This window comes from Anabrus simplex, chromosome 4 (genome assembly GCF_040414725.1).
Source record: "Anabrus simplex isolate iqAnaSimp1 chromosome 4, ASM4041472v1, whole genome shotgun sequence".
NCBI lineage: Eukaryota > Metazoa > Arthropoda > Insecta > Orthoptera > Tettigoniidae > Anabrus > Anabrus simplex.
The window spans coordinates 172649486-172672692 of NC_090268.1; the positions used below are offsets into that span (position 1 = coordinate 172649486).

The window sequence follows — 23207 nt, forward strand, 5'->3', positions numbered from 1 at the left end:
TCGGAAATTAATAAAAGAAATTCGGGATTGGCTAAATACAAAACAAGGGGAAAGAGAGGGGTATACAGCCAACTTAAACAATAACAGAAAGAAATTTAACAAGAAACAAACTTTTGAAATAAAAATTTCTCGAAAAATAGTTTTTTCACTCCGCACTAGGGTGCACTATTGTTGATCTTCAGTAGTGTCCTCTAGAAGAGAAAGTTCACACTTCTTACTACAAGCAAAACAAAAATACGTCGAAAATGACACAGTTCAAAAACTCCAAAATTTCCAGGTAGTGACATCTTCTGAGAAACTTGAAAATTAATACCGTCCATAAAGTTCAGACTTCCTCCAGCAGAGGAGTTTCAATTGGCGCACATTTTAAATTAGCGGCGTGGAGGTGTACCGCCCGGTACACTTATAATCCAATTGGTGTGATATGTTGGCCAAGATACAAGTAATGAATATATGAACTCTCCATTCTTGGTGGCAAATAATTGACTCTGTGATTTTTATTTATATTTGAGTGTCTTATTTATAGAACAGTGGGCATAAGGGGTACTAATACATCGTTTGTTTCTCCTCTATTCCAGCTTGTCTCTGAACAAGATTTTGTCAATTCTGGAGGAAGAACCAGACTGCAGTGTGGCATCTGTTGCTGTGTTACCACCTAGTTCCATGGATGACATTGTTACTGATGAGGAATCCGGTGAAGAGGACGACTTGATCATTTTCCTGAATCACAGTTATGTGCTGATGCTGAAATGATGAACCATGAACAAGACGATGTAGTAGATGAAGAAGTTGTAAATAACACTTCCAACTGCTACATTACTGAGGAAAACCACTCGAAATTGACTATGTCTTCTAAAACTGCATATGTGTGTGGACAACACAGGACTTGGAAACCGAAACGGCGAAAAAAGCGCAGTCGGCCATCGCTGCTAGAAAATGCTGATTCCCGATATGACCACGTAGATCACGTGATTGAATCCCGAGGGAAGCAAACAAGGTGCAGGGTATGCAACAAAAAAGCACCTCTGAGGTGCAAAAAGTGCAAAATAACGCTACATGTGAAGTGTTTTGAGAAGTACCACCAAGCCATGTAGAAGCACCAAGGTCCTTTGAAGGCATACATTTTACTGTATTCCCTTCAGTTCAAACTCTAACAATTCACTCTGTAAGCAGACTGCTTGTATTAGATTCAAATCAAAAATAATATAACATTAGAATGACATACACATTTTTCTTATTATCATACCCTTTTTGCCCACTGTCCTTTATATAGAACACCCTCTCCTGTCCATGGAATGTACCTGGTCCTGAAATACTTAACATTGGGGATCATCATACAACCTATAGGTCAGTTATATACCATTAATCTTCAAATTCAAGCAAAAAATTTTGGGGGGCAGATCTGGGTTAAGCAACTGCAGCTGTCAAGCTCAGTCAAGAACAGTTAAGGTGAATTAATAAATATGTTGAAAAATGAGGACTGAAGATAAATGTGGAGAAGAGTAAAACAGTGGTGATGAGTAGAGGCGAGAAAGAAGGAAAACGAATTATCAAAGTGGGAGATAAGAAATTGTAAGTAGTAAAACACTTCAAATACTTGGGAAGTGTACTGTCTGAAGATGGAAGATTAGATTTGGAAATTAACAGAAGAATACAACTGGGGAGTACTTTCCATCAATAGGTGAGAGGATTTGTATGGCACAAGGATATACCAATGAAGGCTAAAGAAGTTATGTACTGTATATGGTAAAGCTTATTATGTTCCTATGATGATATAAGCAGCAGAAACTTGGACAATGACTCAGAGGGGTGAGAACAGAGTACGAGCAGCTGAAACGAAATTCCTGAGAAGTATGGTACAAAAAACGAGAGATAGAGTAAGAAACGAAGATATACAGAAAGAACTGGGAGTACAGAAATTATTATTTTTTGCTAGTGGCTTTACGTCGCACCGATACAGATAGGTCTTATGGTGATGATGGGATAGGAAAGGTAAGGAGCTGGAAGGAAGCGGCCGTGGACTTAATTAAGGTACAGCCCCAGCATTTGCCTGGTGTGAAAATGGGAAACCACGGAAAAACATCTTCAGGGGTGCCATCAGTGGGATTCAAACCCACTATCTCCCAGATGCAAGATCACAGCCGCGCGCCCCCCTATCCACACAGCCAGCTCGCCGGGTACAGTAATTAAAGGACAAACAAGCAAAACAGACTGAAATGGTTTGGACATGTCAAATGGATGAATGAAGTAAAACTACCAAGATGAGCACTGGAAGGATGGATGACAGGGAAGAGAGGACGAGGAGGACCAAGAATGCGGTGCATGGACTTGGTGAAGAGTAGCATTAGAAAACAAAACATGGATTGGAACATCGTGTCAGAATAAGAATGGTGGAACGACAGAACGAAGTGGAGAGGAATCATATTTGCTCCCACCCGGTGTCAGCTGCAAATGGGAAAATGATGCTGATGATGATGAAAAATTACGTTGTATTGAAAAGGTGGTTATTTAAAAAAAAAGTTTTAAGTAAAAAAGAGAGAGATTAGTTGTGTTAAAATAATAAATCAGAATCTAATAACTAAAAGTTTGTGTAGTTCTCCAAAGGGCAATGTTCACGTATTTCTAGAGAATTTTGAAAAAGTTGTGAAAAAATTTTAAAATTTAATACTAAAGTAGCTGTCTGTGATGATTTTAATATGGCAATGGCAAAGTCAGAAGAACAAACTTCAAGAACATTTTTGAACCTTCCAAGATTGTTAAATTTAACTTTTACACAAAAAACACCCAAACACAATAATGCGCATGCGCCTGTCGCCGCCATTGCAGTTTAAGGTGATTGACGACTGTGTCAGGTGATTTGTTCTGTCTCTGTATTGTGTAGGTCTGTTACACTAATATTGTATGTAGTATGATGGATGGTGTGATGGACACCCATGTCTACAATTCAAGTGATGAGGAGACTCAAGTAGTGAACATGGAGAATTTTACAAAGAATAAACGTAAATGCGGTAGTGTGAGAAGTGTTATGAAGAGGTTACGAGATACTAGTATGAATCTGGGCAAGCGATTTCAATGTTTTAAGTGGGTCACTGCAAGTGAACGGCTTAAGCTAATACATGATTTTAATAAGTTAGGTGACAGAAATGCTCAGAACTCGTACTTAGCAGGATTAATTACCGCAATTCATGTTAACTGAAGGTGACCACGGCAGCCTTATGTGTATAAAGTTCGTGTCATCTGTGAAGGGACACTCGCTGAAATTAATGTTTGTTTTAGAGCAATCTTATCCTTTTTTGGTGTAACTGCCCGCCGTTTACACACAATTAAATCGTCCCTGGCTACAACAGGACACTCTCCAATTGACAGAAGGGGAAGACATGAGAAAAGAGGCAAAAGTAAACTTCCTGAGGAAACATATGAAGCAATGACTAAATTTCTCAGTTCTCTTAAGGGGTGCAAAGCTCATTATAGTTTACAATATACAGGAAAAGTTTACCTACCTGAAGAACTGAATGTGAACAAGCTACTTTTCATGTTTCTGGAATGCTATCCGCATGTTCAAATTTCTTATGAGACATTCAGAGTAACATTTTTGCCACAAAATTTAACATCTCTTTTGGGTATCCCCGAACTGACACGCATAGTGCATGTGATGAATAGAAAGCATCTGCTAGTAACTTAAAAATGGCTAAAGAAACATCATCTAATCTGGAGGATATACAGAAAATTGAAGAAGATTTGAAGAAACTGCATAACGAAATGAAACTGCACGAAGTTAGAGCTGACTGGTTCTATAAAAGGAAGAGAAACGCAAGATGAGAAGCTAGAAAAGATGCTACAAACGAGGCGATAACTATAGATTTTGGTAGAAATCTCCTGTTACCAAACATATCGACCTGTGAGGCCTGTTATCGCAGACAACTTTCATTTTATGTATTCAACACACATGTTTTAGCAACTGGTATGTCGGTGTTTTACACTTACAATCAGACAGTGGAAAAAAGGGAGCAGACGACGTAGTTTCAATACTACATCCTTTCATAACAACCTACCTAGATCATTCTGTCAGTAAACTCCACATTTTCTGTGATTCATGCAGTGGACAAAACAAGAACTTCACTATCTCCACTATGTAGCAATAACACTGAATCGCTTTGACCAAGTAGTTGTCACATTCCCAATAAGAGGACATTCGTACATGTAGTGTGACAAAAACATGGGCCTAATCAAAAAAAAATCTCTAGCAGAAACTCCAGATGACTGGTGAAAAGTAACTAGAAGTGCTCGAGTGAAACCTCCTCCTTTTGAGGTAGTCGATTGTAAAACTGATATGTTCAAGTCCTGGGGTAACTTTACAACACTGATGTATAAGAAAAGATTTCCTGCTGCATCCCGGCGCATCTTGGAACTTCGAATTACACCCAGATATCCACAGACAGTTGAGCACCATGAAACATACAATGGTCTCTTCAATTCCACCGTTGTTACAGCAACAGGGCGCAAGAACATGTTACATGGCCAACATGAAGTTGCGCAAGCATGTTCACGACCAATTCCTTTGCCTGAAGACCTTCAAATACTGAAGAAGGTTTGCCAAGATGACGCAAAGGAATTCTTTAGTTGTCTACCTGCCGTAAAAGAGTCAACTAAGAACCAAGCGAACGACGAAGATAGTGATGTTTGACAAGTTGATCATTACATAACAGGACAGAGAAATATTAAAACATGTATAACGTTTTATATGCGTATGGCCACATTTAGTTATAAAAAGGTTCAAATTATTGTTTATTCCGTTTACCAATGATCTTATTTTTTGAAATCAAAAGCCATACTTTTACAAATTGAACCATTTTAGCAAGACATTGATAGAGACATTTTAATGTGAGCTATTATGCGCATAATTAAAGAAATATAACACATTAAATTCATAATTGACTATAATGATTTTTTTTCAAATTGTGTTAATTTCAGTTTAGTATTTCTTCTAAAACAATGTAACATACTCTCAAAACGCAGCAAGGGTTGGCACTTCTGAATTACGAATTGGCGGTTAATTCGAAATCACGTAATTCGAAGTCTGATTTTTGAGTTCCAACTACTTCAAATTAACAAAGTTTTACTGTTATCAAAAGTAGTTTCATGGTTCTAATACAATCATCCCTTGGTCGCCTCTGTTCGTCGCCTCTCACGACAGGCAGGGGATACTGTGGATGTATTTTTCGTTTGCATCCCCCACCCACATGGGGTAGACAGAGAGAAAAAAAAAAAAGAACAAGAAGGGATCCGTCACTTCAAAAAATGAAGTAACGGACAAAGAATGGGAATGCCACGAAGCGCATGAAAATGAAAGACTCTTAAGCCTCAAATGCTCTAAACTGTTGGGGTCGGAAAAGAACAAGAGTTGACCAAGGGAGGTCGGTCAGCATACATGAAAGTGAGGAGCCTGGCACAAGTAAGTGGAAGCAATGCCAGGACTCAGCTAAGGGCCCCGTGGTCACCAACCCACACCCCCACGTTGAAAGCCCCTTGAGCCCCTTTTAGACGCCTCTTACGACAGGCAGGAGACACCGTGGATGTCTTCTTCATCTGCGTCCCCCACCCAAAGGGGGTTCTTTCAGTGGACTCCAGAGGAAAAGTGCACATAGTCCTTGCACTAATGAACTAAAAAATGTATTACTAGAGTACTTGTTAACTTAGAAACATCATATTGATGGATGAGATGCACATATATATGACAATAATTTAGAAACCTACATACAAAAATTATCTCCTCAGTATTTTGTGTAGAAGTGTTCAAACTTTAAAATGCCTCTCCTGTAAAATTTGCTTTTTGTGACAATGTTTGTTTTTCCTGTGTACCCTTCATGTTACTTTGGAAGAAGAAATTATTGTTGATGACAAATTAACTATGTAGGGGTAAAACAACAACGCAATTCGGAAGGTGGGAAACGAAATGTTGCTAAGAAGCTTCGAAATTCTGGCAAAATGTATATACGTATTTCCGCTCCTGGTACATCCTCAGACCACAAAAAAACACATTTGTTCCTCCTTGGTGCAAACAGAGAGTGGCGCGGCTATTTCATGTCGAAACAGCGCAAGCTGTACTGATCTGATAACGCTGAAACCTACCACAGACGCACACAACAGTGCCATCTAGTGGCTGGTGAGCACACAATGCCATAAAGCTAACCTAAAGACAGTTATAGCAAAACTGCAGATACTTATTGACTTGCTCCCGTAGGATGAAGCATGTACTGTACTACTAGTTTATATCCTACTGATTTATTTAACTGAATGTACATTATATTGAACAGGCGGGCCTATTGCATCTATTCATTTGTGTAACTAACCTGTGCGCAAATATTTTTCTTGATCCGACATTTAGGACAACATCGCACAGTTCTCGATGTCTTCTGAGTACATTAAGTTCCGTTAATGTCCCTCGAGGATGCTTCTCTGAGGTATGGGCAAGGCGTGCTGGTGAGGGGGGCCGATCCCCAATTACCATTTCCCCCATCCTGCTACGGGGATGCTGGGCCAGGTGCAGGCGCAGGGGAGGGGAGGCCCAGCCCCACACAGAGTCAATCTATTAACAGAGAAACAGAATATTAATAGTGAATGTCAATGACATGGGTATACAAGTCATAATCTACAATATTATACTGTACACTGCTCAAAAATATAATTTGGTCATTTTTGATATGTTCGTATCTCTTAATATAAGCATATATACTGAAACAAAAACAGACATGCAATGAAAACAAACCTTCCTATTAGCAACAATTAAGAACTGGTATGAGAAGTGTTCCTTAGACACTGAAGACACGTCATTGCACAATACGTCATGAAATGACTGTCATAATTAAGCATCTCAATAAGGAGTATTGTCACCCCTCCGAACATAATAGTTTTAAAACACCTTCTCATGCTTGTAACAACAAGCCACACATTCAGTAGAAGCAGAAATCCCCACTCTTCTCAACAAGCATCCTCAAATGATGATAATGGCAATGATAATGTTTATTGTTAAAAAGGGGCCTAACAGCCTAGGTCATCGGGCCATAATGGTATGAGGTGCAATGAAATGAAACTTAAAACTTCAAAAATTATTCACTGACTAGAATATAAAACGAATGGCGATGACAAAATGATCGTGAAACGAAAACAATCAGTGGATCCAATTCACAATATCTTAATCACTAGAATGATACGTATTATCTAAACAGGTCCAAAATCCACGTCACCGGCCCCTCATACTAGTACAAATCACTGGTAAAGCAGAACAATGGTGTTCCTCCTACAGTGGTACTAATCACAGGTAACGTAGACTCATAGTGTTTCTCACATAGTGGAACTAATCACGGGTGTCGGTATTCCCATGGTGTTCCTCACTTAGTGAAGGGCCACGTATACTCGTGGTGTTGCTCACATAGTAGTACTAATCATAGGCATTGTAGACCCACGTTGTATGACACATTATGGTAACGCCCACAGGTAACAAATTCCACGGTGTTCTTCACAAAAAAGAACTACTCTCAGGTAATGCAGACCCTTGGTTTTCTTCACATAGGGGTACTAATCATGGGCACTGGTAAAACCCGTGCTGTTTGCACATAGTGTTACTTTAGATGATGCTTGTTGTTTAAAGGGGCCTAACATCAAAGGTCGTCGGCTCGGTAGTACTAAGCACAGGCAAAGTAAACCCATGAAGTTTCTCATAAAGTGGTACTACTCATAGATAACCCAGACCCATTCTGAACACAGTGGAACCAACCGGTGGAATTAACACGATGACATTTATCACAAACAATGCTCAGACCTGTAGTGCTGTTCGCATAACGGTACAAGTCGCAAGTAACATCAACCCATAGGGTTCCTCACATAATGGTACTAATCACAATTATCCACATGGTTCTAATTTTATCATTCCTTGGTCACCCCCTTCAGTCACCTCTTACAACAGGCAAGGAACACTGTGGGTGTATTCTTCGTCTGTGTCGCCTGCCAACATCAAACATAGGTATGATTAAAATTTCAATAGGATGCAGATTACATCTACAAAACTAGCAGTATAAAACTATGTTCAGTCATCAGTCCAGAGGCTAGTTGGATCCTCAAATAGCACCACCAATGGCTATGCAGTTATAGGGAAACCGCAAAAACCAATGGCAGAGCCCAAATAAGGCGTACTAGGCAAGATAGGGAGAGAGGCAATTTGCCATTGCATTCCTCACTGGACCAGAAAGTGCTACTGCAGCACAACTGATCCTATGAGCAACACCTTTCATAACACTCGACGCTAGTTGTGCTCCAAATGTCATAATGTTACATATTTAAAACATGGTACATACATGCAGCTTGTTAAAATCAGTATGGTAATGGGTTAAATGAGGCCTTGACATGGGAAAGGTAGTAAGTTAAAAAAAAAATTGTTTCTGATATTACATCGAAAAGGTAGTAAAAGGCTCAGATGACGTTGCACCAGGAGACGACAACCAGTCTTTCGTCCACAGCTGAATAAGCTCAACAAATGCGGCGGCTACATCATTAACCATGTTCAGAGTTTATAAGTCTTTATGTATCACCTCTCCATTAAGAAGTGCATTACCAGGCGTATCTCGAAGGGACATGCTGCTTCGTTTCATCAATATATGACTCAAAATCAGCGTATATTACTATACTATGCGCTCTTCCTGGCTTGTCCGATATGGTGACAGTGTTATCACCCTGTAAAGGGAAAATTTTTCTAGAACATTTTCCGGGAGTGTGGTAACGACAGCACGTATTACAAAACTCACGAACTCCTACTCGTGTCTTGTCCTGGAGAAATGAATCTAAGCGTGATATTATCGAAAACTTCCCATCGGAATGAAAAATACATATATAGTCCTTTATGTCACGCTTCTTTCGCGCCTGACAAATAACATTTCCGCGCTTATTGAATATCTGTAAATTAAATCTATTAATTTGATTATGACTCTCCCTTTTGTTATTCATAGTCACCTTAACGTTGGATATCAAATACCTCTTGTCCGCTAGTCACACCTCGATCGTACAGCATACCTGACAGGCATTCAGTTGTCTCTCAGGAATGTGGTAAAGGGCAATACAGCCAAGCACAGTACCCTGTTGTATACGTCCTCCATCGATGTAGGTCGGAAATCTCGTATTCCTTCCGATCGACTGGGCTACGATGTTGGGTTGACAGGGTGCCATCGTAAACCACCAGCGATGGATGCCAACGTAGTTGTACCCAGAACCATGTGCTGTTGGGTAATGATCGATGTCGATAACTTCTCGTATGCCTCGTTGAAAAAATCAGTAGATTCCAGGGTATCTACGTCCAGCAGTGTATCCAGGCGAGAAGGAAAGTGCGACTCCTGGATATCCTGGCTTCAGGAGGTCAATTGGACTGTATCGCGATTGACCTGTCTAAGGCATTTGATAGGGTAGATCATGGGAGACTACTGGCAAAAATGAGTGCAACTGGACTTGACAAAAGACTGACTGAATGGGTGACTCTGTTTCTAAAAAATACAACTCAGAGAATTAGAGTAGGTGAAGCTTTATCTGTCCCTGTAAAAATTACGAGGGGCATTCCTCAAGGCACTATTATTGGACCTTTATGTTTTCTTATATATATCAATGATATGTGTAAAGAAGTGGAATCAGAGATAAGGCTTTTCGCAGATGATATTATTCTGTACAGAGTAATAAATAAGTTACAAGATTGTGAGCAACTGCAAAATGACCTCGATAACGTTGTGAGATGGACAGTAGGCAATGGTATGATGATAAACGGGGATAAAAGTCAGGTTGTGAGTTTCACAAATAGGAAAAGTCCTCTCAGTTTTAATTACTGCATTGATGGGGTGAAAGTTCCTTTTGGGGATCATTGTAAATATCTAGGTATTAATACAAGGAAAGATCTTCATTAGGGTAATCACATAAATATGATTGTAAATAAAGGGTACAGATCTCTGCACATGGTTATGAGAGTATTTAGGGGTTGTAGTAAGGATGTAGGTAAAGGAGAGAGCTTATTTTTCTCTGGTGAGACCCCAACTAGAGTATGGTTCCAGTGTATGGGACCCTTACCAGGATTAATTGATTCAGGAACTGGAAAAAATCCAAAGAAAAGCAGCTTGATTTGTTCTGGGCGATTTTGGACAAAAGAGTAGCGTTACAAAGATGTTGCAAAATTTGGGCTGGGAAGACTTGGGAGTAAGAAGACGAGCTGCTCGACTAAGTGGTATGTTCCGAGCTGTCAGTGGAGAGAAGGCGTGGGAGGACATCAGTAGACAAATAAATTTGGATGGTGTCTTTAAAAGTAGGAAAGATCACAATATGAAGATGAAGTTGGAATTCAAGAGGACAAATTGGGGCAAATATTCGTTTTTAGGGAGGGGAGTTAGGGATTGGAATAACTTACCAATGGAGATGTTCAATAAATTTCCATTTTCTTTGCAATCATTTAAGAAAAGGCTAGGAAAACAACAGTAGGGAATCTGCCACCTGGGCGACTGCCCTAAATGCAGATCAGTAGTGATTGATTGATTGATTGATTGATTGATTGATTGATTGATTGATTGATTGATTGATTGATTGATTGATTGATTGATATTCCCCCTCGTGGAGAAAGATGCCTGAGGCATGCAGTGCGAAGTGTACAGTTTTCTGCTTCGACGTACTCTATGATGAAGTTTACTGCCTCTTCATAGGTGGCAGCCCACCAGTAGCCAGCAGATGGGGTAGCGTTGATAATGCTTCGAGCAAATGCCAGAGAATGCATGACACTCCAATCTGTGACCGAGCTTTTATACGATGCACCGTCCGCGACTTTCTATGCAAGTCGCTGCATGTGTGGTTATACTTCAATGCACCAGGATGAGATTTCTCTGCATGACCCGGCAGGTCCAAGCAGTAAGTTATATAAAGGGTCGCACTGTTCGCAACCGTCACCAGCAGGGCTAACGTTACCGCAGCATGTTGCCAGCAAGGCCGACGTCAGCGGTGCCCCCAGTAGCAAGCCTGGCCCCCGTCGCCAACGGTGCCGATTTAATATATCTGGAATAAGTGTGTACTTCTCTGTTTATTCCTAGAGAACACACCTAGTGTGGAATAATCTATAAAGTTTGCATCTCAGCCAGTCGATGGCTCTACATCCGCATTCACTGATCTATGACACCTTTGTTACAACAGCTGACTGTTAAGTGCACTGGACTATCCTTAACACATTGCGGATGGGAGAAGAGTTTACTCGTGTTTGGAAGGCCAAGCATTGCAGACGAGAGATGAGTTGACTCGTCTTCATGAGAATCGTACGTTCGGTGACATCCGTCGAAACTTCTGAAACTAGCTGGTTACTAGAATCTTGGTGTTCAAGCTTTCGTTTATTCCACGCTAAACTTGCTTTACCTTCTTCTTCTGTATTATGATCCCATTGCTAAGTTTTCCGACCTCATGTTTACATAATTCAAGGAGATGTGGTGGGTAAAGGTGGCGCTTCCCAGAGTGAACATGAGCTTAGACGCAGACAAGATTTTTAATGGACTATATGCAGAAAAGTATTTGAATTGCCCGAGTGATCTTGACAATCACAAGTTCGATCTTGAGCTATTCTGACTAAAGCGTCTCGGGTGATAACGATGTACACCTCCAAAACAACATGAAGTAGTGGTGGTGGAGAACGAGGCTGAAAGTGGTAATGTGAATGTGGATCTAATTCGCAATGCCTTATTTTCCAATAAAATAAGAGAAAATACAGGAGAAAAAGGAATAAGGCACAGCCTGGCAGTACAATATATATGTACTTAATTTATGGTATACGTTAAAATAACACATTAAAATACGCAACACAAACTAAAATGAAGTCAAAAGGATAAAAGCGCAATTGACACAAATACACTAGCATACAAGGACATCATTACACAAGATAAAACAGACCATTATACCTCATAAAGCCGATGACGAGGTCTGCTGACTGCTAGTCATCTCGCAAGAAAAGGGAGATTGTACCCGGGAGGTTAAGACTACGGCGCAGATCGAGCAGGTCCACACACACCGTAAGGATGTCTACCATGGTAAAAGATGATCACCGCAAGTACACACCGGAGGAGGGATCTCCTTTCAATAGATGGGAGTGAGTCAGGATACCGTGGCCGATTCGAAGACGACATAATACCACTGCTTCCCTCGGCGAAGCCCAAAGGGAAGTCGTCCATACCTTCATTGTTCCTTTTATCACTCTCAGCTTATCTGGAAGTGGAATTGCCTGCCACTCCCAATGGGACATTACCAGATGTCAGCTGAGCGCGAATATCACTTGCTGGAACCTTGTAAGGCAACGCGGGCAGTATAACTGCCTCCCTGGCAGTCTTATCTGCTAATTCATTTCCCTCTACACCCATGTGGCTTGGGAGCCACAGAAACACGATTCTGGTGCCGGCATCCAAACACCCGGCCAGCGGACCTTCTGCACCAGAAGTGTCGAGGAAAATAAGTGTCAACAGACTGTAGCGAGCTCAAGGAGTCACTACACAAAAGAAAGTGTCGGCGCTCATCGGACAGTGCGTACTGCAGAGCTTCACAGATAGCATAGAGCTCTAATGTGTACACACTACAGGTTTCCGGTAGACCAAAAAAAACCTATTGTTGCCGGCAATGAACGCACAGACCACATTCGTTTCTGTCCTTGAACCATCCATTTAGACGATGACTGAACATGGATAGCGGCCAACAATGGACAGGAAGAGCCTCCCATAAATTGAAGGGTCCATGTTCTCCTTCGGGCCACTGGTTAGGTCCAGTATTATTTCAGGTGGCCGTACTACCCACGGAGGTACCCCACTTGCTTGTCTGACAAGGCAAGGAACTGAAGGTACGTTAAACAACCTGTAACTGATCTCCAAGCGCATTCCATACGGCCACGTTGCTCGAGGGCAAGCAGCATACAGAAAACGGTTGCCATTGTTGAATACGCGAGGATAGCTGGGATGAAGTGGCATCTGTCGCAAATTAGCAGCATACGAAAGAAGCATTTGCTGGCGCCGCAAATGTAAAGGCGGCACACCAGACTCAGCGAGCAGGCTAGCCATGGGGCTTGTACGAAAAGCTCCCGTCGCAAATCTAACCCCGCTGTGGTGGATGCTGTTTAGCTTCGCAAGAACGCTTGGTCTTGCTGAGCCATATGCTGCACTGCCGTACTCTAGTCGAGATAAAATGTGTGCCCTATAGAATCGTAGGAGCACTGTGCGGTCAGCTCCCTAGGAAGTGCTGCTAAGAAACTTCAGTATATTAAGCTTCCTAGTGCATTGCAATTTTAAATGCCACACGTGTGGCTCCCATGATAATTTACTGTCAACAACGAACCCAAGAAATCGGTGTCAACAACTGGAAAAACATCATTGTCTAAATAAAGCTCACGATGGAGGTGAAGAGTACGTTCGCGACAAAACTGGACAACAGAGGTTTTTGCGGCAGAAAACCGAAAGCCATGTTCTAAGGTCCACTGCTCCACCCTCCTAATAGCTTGCTGTAACTGTCGCTCTGCGACTGCCATACTGCACGAGCTATAGTGCAGAGCAAAATCGTCCACATATAGGGACGGTATTACTGCTGGGCCGGCAGCAGCAACAATACCGTTTATGGCAATCGCGAACAGAGTGGCACTAAGGACAGATCCCTGTGGGACTTCATTTTATTGAACGTGGTATTGCGAATAGGTCCTCCCTACTCAGACATGGAATAGACGGAGGGACAAAAAATTCGCAATAAATACCGGCAAGTTACCTCGGAATCTCCATTGATGCTGGACTGAAAGGATGCCATATCGCCAGGTGGTGTCGTAGGCCTTCTAAGTCAAAGAAAACAGCTACCAAGTGCTGTTTGCGGAGAAACACATCCTGGATAGAAATCTCCAGGCGTACCAAGTGGTCAGCAGTCGAGCGAGCAGCTCAAAAACCACACTGGTACTCTGACAAGAGTCCTTGTTTCTCCAGACACCACACGAGTCGGTGATTTACCATCCTCTCAAATAGCTTACACAGGCAGTTTGTAAGACAAATTGGTCTGTAACTTCCTGCATACTTAGGATCTTTGTCAGGCTTGAGGACAGGAATGACTATGCCCTTTCGCCACTGAGACGGAAAATCACCCTTTATCCAGATTCGGTTGAACACACAAAGGAGATATAGTAGACTATCATCACTAAGGTGTTTCAACATCTGGTTATGTATGTTGTCCGGTCCAGGAGACGTGTCCTTGCAAAGCGCTAAGGCGCTGCGGGCTTCCCACTTCGTAAAGGGCACGTTGTAGTCCTCTGAAGCATGGGTGGCAAAACTAAGGTGATGACGTTCTGCCTCCCGCTTCAGAGGGAGGAAATCACGATGGTAATTCCTGGAGCCAGAGACATCCGCAAAATGACTAGCGAGATGGTTAGCAATCGCAAGAGGGTCAGTGGCGACACTGCCTGCAATGGAAATTTCCGGTACAGCAGATGATCCTTGAATACCCGAAATCCGTCGTAGCTTTGTCCACACTTGAGATGATGGATTATGTGACGTCATAGACAACACATCTCTCCCATGAAGCCTTCTTACTTTGTCGAATAAGAACTCGCGCCTTAGCGCGGAGTTTCTTAAATGTGACCAAGTTGGCCATAGTAGGCTGTCTACGGTAACGTTTATGGGTGCGACGGCGTTCTTTGATGGGTGCTGCTATTTCATCATTCCACCAAGGAACGAGTTTTCGGCGAGGAGTCCCAGAGAAGAACGGAATGGACTCCTCGGCAGCAGCAAGAATATCTGTCCAATAACGGACCATTATATTGGTATTATAAGTTATTTCCTCGCCGACAGTCCGCCTGATATCGTCATTAAAGACAGCTAGTGATGTGTACTTTGACCTTGCGCGTAATGCGCCGGACGTGTGTCACACCACGGTTCTTCATGTCTTCAATCAACTCGTTTCAGTGTTCAAAATAAGGTTGCGGTGAAAGATGACTCCATAAACCAGATTCAAGGACTTATGCTCCTCCACTTTGACGGGGATTTCGCCAAAGTGGTCGCACTTAAGAAACTGATCAGCTTGCAGTGCTGTACGAGTCTTCATAAACAAACTACCGTTGCGCTTTTTCTTGAAATCCTCTCTCAAGTTCGCTGTAGACGCCTTCGATGTGCCTACTAAAAAGGATTGACTTCACCAGGTTAAAAAAAAATCATTCCCATCGGTTCTGGTAGCGACCAGAAACCTAGGGAAGCTGGATCCCATTCTTTCATGCCGCGGATGGTCCCAGGGAGTTCAACCGCTCAGGGAAGCAAAAGTTAAAGATTTAGGTGGGGGACCACTTCGTTTGGAAGCCAGGCCCGAAAACTTCCTCCCCGAATGCCACCCACTCCGATCAGGGGTCTCTGTAGGCGAACCAAGCAGCCAAGGCAATACCCACCTGGTCATAGCAGGTACTGCCCGGGGTCGGATGTTGGACGATGCCTAATACGGGATGACTGAGGCAATGAGCTATAGGACTCCCTTCCTCCAGTCACCCGCAATAGCATGTACCCCACAGCATATATAGAGCACTAAATATAGAGAAAAAAAATTTAAAAAATAATATGTCCTTCTGGCATTCGTCTGTGCGGGGACCTGTGTTGTCAGGCGGATACTACTGCCAAGGTACATGGCGCTCCCACCCGCAATGGTCCTGGGTGGGCAATTGCGGGCTTTTGGGCGTAATCGCACACGTAATGGGCCCATCTCCGGGCAGCACGCACATCAAAATTTGGAATGGTCTCCATCTGTCCCTCGGAAAAATAATAAAAAATAAAGAGGGGACCATGGCCACATGACCCTGTAAGTCGCCTTCTATGATGTATGGATGTATTCAGCCTCTCCCATCCGCAGGAGGTCCAACACATTATACCAAACCGCAATCCATGTCCACGCCTAGGTCGTCCCTTTTTGTCTCCTCTTACGACAGGCAGGGGATACCGAGGGTGTATTCTACATGTGCGTCCCCCACCCGCAGGGGGTAGTGTGTTTGGTCCGCAAGAGGTATTTTATTTCCCTCAAGTCCACCGGCAAGCCGGTTAGGATCCCTCTATCCGCCAAAGGGTACGCGCCACGTGGGAGTATCACCTCTCCCCCTGCTACACTGGCGTAGCAGGTTCTTGGCAACGTTTACTCAGGATCTGGTGTTTATAGGTTAAACTAGCTGATGTACCCGTGCTTCGCAACAGAATTTTACATTGTATACAAAATTCTAGGTTAGGTAGTGTACACGTTGTGAGCAAGATTGTATTTAATTGCATAGCTCTTAACGTTTCCCTAGAAACCCGAAGGGGAAGTGACCAAACATCTTTTCTCATATGAAGACGACGGATTTTCATTGTAATGGTAGGCCCGCTTGCCTACCATCAATCACAATCGGGTTGGGGTGTTTTCGTTATAATGGTAGACACTCACTCTTCACCTGCCTTTTTACATCCTCAGAATGACTGTCTTAGTGGTTTTCCCAACTGAAATGAACATACGTCCACGCAATGCCTTCATATGAAATACTCGATCAAATGAAAAATCACACATTTTCTCACTTTTAACGAACAGGACTACACTGCCGATCTAACAGTCCAAAGTTCCAGAGCTGGAATGATCAAAGCCGCAGACAGCTGTGATCCATGAACACTCTTCATCTTTTTTTGGCGGGGACGGGGTCGAATAGTGGAGACTCCTAGGGCAAAAACTATGCCCTTTTACTAATGTTTCCTAGGAGTACCCGCTACACTGCCGGCAGAAAAATCTATCTGAATTGGAGGCAAATTCTTCCTCCAAGCCAGAGGAGAAACCCCTCTTCACTGCTAATTTGGAATAAAATGGGTACAGAATTGAATAAAAGTGAAGAGGACGAGGCTTTTCTTAAGAAACGGCTCTTTTTCAGGGTTGAATTTTGAGTTATTTAGTGAATTGTGGTGCTATTGTTTGGAATAGGCCTAAATTGTTATTCTAGACCAGGCCATACTACCACTACTACTATTACTAAGTAAGCTTCTCCCGTAAGTGTGCACACTGCTCATTCAAAACAGTGAATCAGAGTTGGGATCGAATAGCTAGAATACTATGATGAACCAGTGTGTTGCGTACCAGCAGTACAGTATAAGAAAGTGTATGAACCAGAGGAATGGCATGCTAAAGAATAAAGTTTTCTAACTCCCTAGCAATTTCCCGCCAATATTCAGTCAGACTGTTATACTCGGTACGAAGCAGTAATCCCATCTATCAGAGTTGAGAGGCAGCATAAGAGACAAAGAACATCACAACAAACACTGGTCAAAGTAATAGTATTGTTGATCAATGTTATGCGCTTTCGATATTGTAGGCCTTCACATTTAGTTTTCTTCCGTCCCTGAAATACCACTCTTACCATAGTCGGTACGGCAAAACTGAATAAAACATTAATGACAGGAAATTGTATTCTCTATAACTTTTGTTATGTAATACTTTTCAATAGGACCAATACCTCCTCTGCGAACCATGTGACCTTGCCGCGGTGGGGAGGCTTGCGTGTCCCAATGATGCAGATAGCCAAGCCGCAGGTGCAACCATATCGGATGGGTATCTGTTGAGAGACCAGACTAACGAATGGTTCATCGAAAGGGGGGTAGCAGCCTTTCGGTAGTTGCAAGGGCGGCAGTCTAGATGATTGACTGATACGGCCTTGTAATAATACTCAACATGGCTTAGCTGTGTTGATACTGCTACACGGCTGAAAGCAACGGGAAACTACAGCCGTAACCACCTCCCGAGGACATGCAGCTCTCTCTGTATGAATGATGTACTGATGATGGCTTCCTCCCGGGTAAAATATTCCGGAGGTAAACTAGTCCCCCATTCGGATCTCCGGGTGGGGACTACACGAGAGGGGGCGATCATCAGGAAGATGGATACTGACATTCTGCGAGTCGGAGCGTGGAATGTTAGAAGTTTGAATCGTTGTGGTAGGTTAGAGAATCTGAAAAGGGCGATGGATAGGCTAAAGTTAGATGTAGTTGGTATAAGTGAAGTACGTTGGCAGGAAGAACAAGATTTTTGGTCAGGCGACTACCGAATTATCAACACGAAATCAAACAGGGGCAATGCAGGAGTTGGTTTAATAATGAATAAGAAAATAGGGCAGCGGATAAGCTACTACGACCAGCATAGTGAAAGAATTATTGTCGCCAAGATAGACACCAAACCAATGCCCACCACAATAGTGCAGGTCTATATGCCTACTAGTTCAGCGGATGATGAAGAAATTGAAAGAATATATGAGGAGATAGAAGATTTAATACAATATGTCAAAGGTGACGAGAATCTAATTGTAATGGGAGACTGGAACGCAGTGGTAGGCCAAGGAAGAGAAGGTAGCACAGTAGGAGAATTTGGATTGGGACAAAGGAACGAAAGAGGAAGTCGGCTGGTTGAATTCTGCACTGACCATAATTTAGTCCTCGCCAATACTTGGTTCAAACACCACAAACGACGGCTGTATACGTGGACGAGACCTGGAGACACTGGAAGGTATCAAATAGACTTCATTATGATTAGGCAGAGATTCAGAAACCAGGTGTTGGATTGCAAAACTTTCCCAGGAGCAGACGTGGACTCTGACCACAACTTGTTGGTCATGAAATGCCATCTGAAGTTGAAGAAATTGAAGAAAGGAAAGAATGCAAAAAGATGGGATCTAGACAAGTTGAAAGAAAAGAGTGTGATGGATTGTTTCAAGGAACATGTTGCACAAGGACTAAATGAAAAGGCCGAAGGAAACACAGTAGAGGAAGAGTGGAGAGTCATGAAAAATGAAGTCAGTAGGGCTGCTGAAGAAATGTTAGGAAGGAAGAAAAGATCAACTAAAAATCAGTGGATAACTCAGGAGATACTAGACCTGATTGATGAACGACGAAAATACAAGAATGCTAGAAATGAAGAGGGCAGAAAAGAATACAGGCGATTAAAGAATGAAGTGGATAGAAAGTGCAAGGTAGCTAAGGAAGAATGGCTGAAGGAGAAGTGCAAGGATGTCGAAGGCTGTATGGTCCTGGGAAAGGTAGATGCTGCATACAGGAAAAACAAGGAAACCTTTGGAGAAAGGAAATCTAGGTGCATGAATATTAAGAGCTCAGATGGAAAGCCACTTCTAGGGAAAGAAGACAAAGCAGAAAGATGGCAGGAGCATATCCAACAGTTGTATCAAGGTAACGATGTAGATAATTTGGTTCTGGAACATGAAGAGGCTGTTGATGCTGATGAAATGGGAGACCCAATTTTGAGGTCAGAGTTTGACAGAGCTGTGAGTGACCTAAATAGGAACAAGGCACCTGGAATTGATGACATTCCCTCTGAATTACTGACTGCCTTAGGAGAAACCAGCATGGTAAGGTTATTTCATTTAGTGTGCAAGATGTATGAGACAGGAGAAGTCCCATCCGATTTTCGGCAGAATGTTGTTATACCTATTCCCAAGAAAGCCGGTGCTGACAGGTGTGAAAACTACCGCACTATTAGTTTAGTATCTCATGCCTGCAAAATTTTAACACGTATTATTTACAGAAGAATGGAAAAACAAGTAGAAGCTGAGTTGGGGGATGATCAATTTGGCTTCAGAAGAAATGTAGGAAGACGTGAAGCAATCCTGACTTTACGTCTGATCTTAGAGGATCGAATCAAGAAGGACAAGCCCACGTACATGGCATTCGTAGATCTAGAAAAGGCATTCGATAATGTTGATTGGACCAGGCTATTTATGATTCTGAAGATGATAGGGATCAGATACCGAGAACGAAGAATTATCTACAACCTGTATAAAAATCAGTCTGCAGTGATAAGAATCGAGGGCTTTGAAAAAGAAGCAGCAATCCAGAAAGGAGTGAGGCAAGGCTGCAGTTTGTCCCCTCTCCTTTTCAGTGTTTACATAGAACAGGCAGTAAAGGAAATCAAAGAGAAATTTGGAAAGGGAATCACAGTCCAAGGAGAGGAAATCAAAACCTTGAGATTTGCCGATGATATTGTTATTTTATCTGAGACTGCAGAAGATCTCGAGAAGTTGCTGAATGGTATGGATGAAGTCTTAGGTAAGGAGTACAAGATGAAAATAAATAAGTCCAAAACAAAAGTAATGGAGTGCAGTCGAACGAAGGCAGGTGATGTAGGAAATATTAGATTAGGAAACGAAGTCTTAAAGGAAGTAGATGAATATTGTTACTTGGGTAGTAAAATAACTAACGATGGCAGAAGTAAGGAGGACATAAAATGCAGACTAGCACAAGCAAGGAAGAGCTTTCTTAAGAAAAGAAATTTGCTCACTTCAAACATTGATATCGGAATTAGAAAGATGTTTTTGAAGACTTTTGTGTGGAGCGTGGCATTGTATGGAAGTGAAACATGGACGATAACTAGCTCAGAAAGAAAGAGAATAGAAGCTTTTGAAATGTGGTGTTACAGAAGAATGCTGAAGGTGAGATGGATAGATCGAATCACGAATGAAGAGATACTGAATCGAATTGGTGAGAGGAGATCGATTTGGCTAAATTTGACGAGAAGAAGAGATAGAATGATAGGACACATCTTAAGACACCCAGGACTTGTTCAATTGGTTTTTGAAGGAAGTGTAGGTGGCAAGAACGGTAGGGGTAGACCAAGGTTTGAATATGACAAACAGATTAGAGCAGATGTAAGATGCAATGGTTACGTAGAAATGAAAAGGTTAGCACAGGATAGGGTGGCATGGAGAGCTGCATCAAACCAGTCTATGGACTGATGACTCAACAACAACAACAGGACCAATAACGTAGGCATTTAGAAATTACATTTTAGGCGCATTCCCCTAAACTACAATTTCATCCAGGGTGAATAAATTTGTTTATAGCTTAGACTGTTGTTTCTTATTGCCCGACTATATATACCGATTTTCATTAAATTCTGTTGAGCCATTTTCCCATGGCTCGGCGCTGATATGGACTTAGCCACAAAATTACAATTTTTTTTTTTTTTTTTTTTTTTGCTACTTGCTTTACGTCGCACCGACACAGATAGGTCTTATGGCGACGAAAATTACAAATTCATGAATATCTGTTATCATAGCAGGTACAGTAAAAATGTGTAAGACATAAATGATCGGAAATTTAATTCTATATAACTTTAGTTATCTAGCATTTATCGATAGGACCACTAATTATATAAATATTTGTGAATTAAATTTTAGATTTCCCCTAAACTACCATTTCACTCAGCGTGAATAAAATGATTCGTAGCCTAGATTATAGTGGCTCAGTCTTCGGCTTTGCATACCAATTTTCATTCAGATACGATCACTCATAAGGTAAATATTTATGAATTAAATTTTTGACCTTACCCTAAACTACCATTTCACTCAGCGTGAATAAAATTATTTACAACCTAGATTGTAGCGACTTATTTCCCAACTTTGCATACCACTTTTAATTAAGATAGGACCACTAATAACATAAATATTTGAAAATTACATTTTAGGCCTTCCCCTATACTACCATTTCTATGCGTAAATAAAATTATTTATGGCCTAGATTGTAGCAACGTATACCCCGACTTTGCATACAGTTTTCATTAAATTCTCTTTCGCCGTTTTCTATTGACGCATGTACATACATACATACATACATACATAAATTACGGCAAATTAAAAATGCATTTCCTTGTTACTGTGGACATGACCAATACAGAAGTACCATTCTTTTCAAATTCTGAGCAATGTACAGACAAAACTCTTATTTTATATATATAAATGTACATAATGTGGGCTCACGTATTTTGGTCAAACAGGGAGGAGCCGTTACACAAGGTATCTGGAACATTACAATGCTTCCAAGCATAACAGTATTCGACCATGAGCAAGCATATGAGTGAAACAGGCCATAAATTCACCTCAATAGAGAAAGATTTGACGATTGTTAGAAGCCTAGATAAGGGGAAGTTATTGAGCGAGACGGAAAACTTGCACATTTATTTGGAGCAAACTTATAATAAAAATAAGTGTCATTGTCATTGACAACAAAAATCCGTTATATGAGGCAACTCTGAGGTTAATCCAGGCCAGAATAAAGTCCCCAGTATGTTTAAATCACAGCACGCATGTGCTCCAATTGCCACGCCTAATGCTGGGCCTGCCCAATCCAATTAACGCCTCTCTAGCAACAACACAGACGCACAAATTGAAACTTGCTCCTCCTTACCCTCTACGCTCCACCCCTCCGTTACTGCATCAATACTTCACTAGAAGTAACAATGTTCGTCGTTCAGACGCAGCCAGAACAAGTGGTTCCAGCTAACATCTGTCAGGACAAGTAAGTTCGTCCACTTTTATGGGGTAAACACTTTCACTTTACAATTATTATATTGAGCTCTACTTTCATCATTCTAAATTCCTTTTTTCTCTTATTCAGTTACAGGGAACTCATAATTCCTCCCAAGGTTGAACAATGCACCAACGGGAACGTTAATCGACAAGAATGGCACAATATTCCAAAACATTTTATCAGATGAGCACTAATGAATGATATCAACAATGTTTCCAACATACATGTTTTAACCTATAAAATATTACCGTCCAACCATGCTTCTTTCTAAAGGAATATTCAAACCCAACAGGTTCGGCTTTATACCACGGTTCCGGTTTTGTAACAATATACTTACGACATAGGTGACCCTAACCACCTTTGAACGAACCAACTGTAAAACCTTCAACCTAGTGTTCATCCATACAGTTGGAGAAGCCCCAGTTCATGCTGTGATCAATCTCTATGGCTCATCCCACATTAAAAAAACAGTATTGCTCTTACGGACCTACGAGTGTACATACCCCCTCTGAGGCACCCATAATTCCTTGTGATGAAGGGATAGTATACTATACCTTATAATGTATTATGAAAGATACATAAAAAGGATGAGGCATTTTTGCCTGTAAGATATTAAAATAACTATATAACATTTTATTTTTTATAAATACATTCGTAGAGTGGAGTACAATAGCAGGAACAGCCATCGCTTCATTGCCTCGCTTCATTTGCCTTCTATGTTGCTCTGGTACAAGCATCTGTGAACCGCGGACAGCTCACTTCTGCAGTGAAGTCACATACAATGTTTCCTTTTTTTTTTTTTTTTTTTGCTAATTGTTTTACGTCGCACCGACACAGATA

At 41.7% G+C, this 23207-nt stretch overlaps 1 protein-coding gene across 1 annotated transcript in view; it reads right to left on the reverse strand.

Annotated features, from left to right (window-relative positions):
• dbo (Kelch-like protein diablo) overlaps positions 1-23207 on the reverse strand; it is a 351633-nt gene that overhangs the window by 301999 nt on the left and 26427 nt on the right. The window contains exon 2 of the mRNA XM_068227482.1: positions 6351-6586. Within this exon, the coding sequence (XP_068083583.1) occupies positions 6351-6517 (167 nt within the window). The 5' untranslated portion in view covers positions 6518-6586. The remainder of the gene's footprint in view (positions 1-6350; positions 6587-23207) is intronic.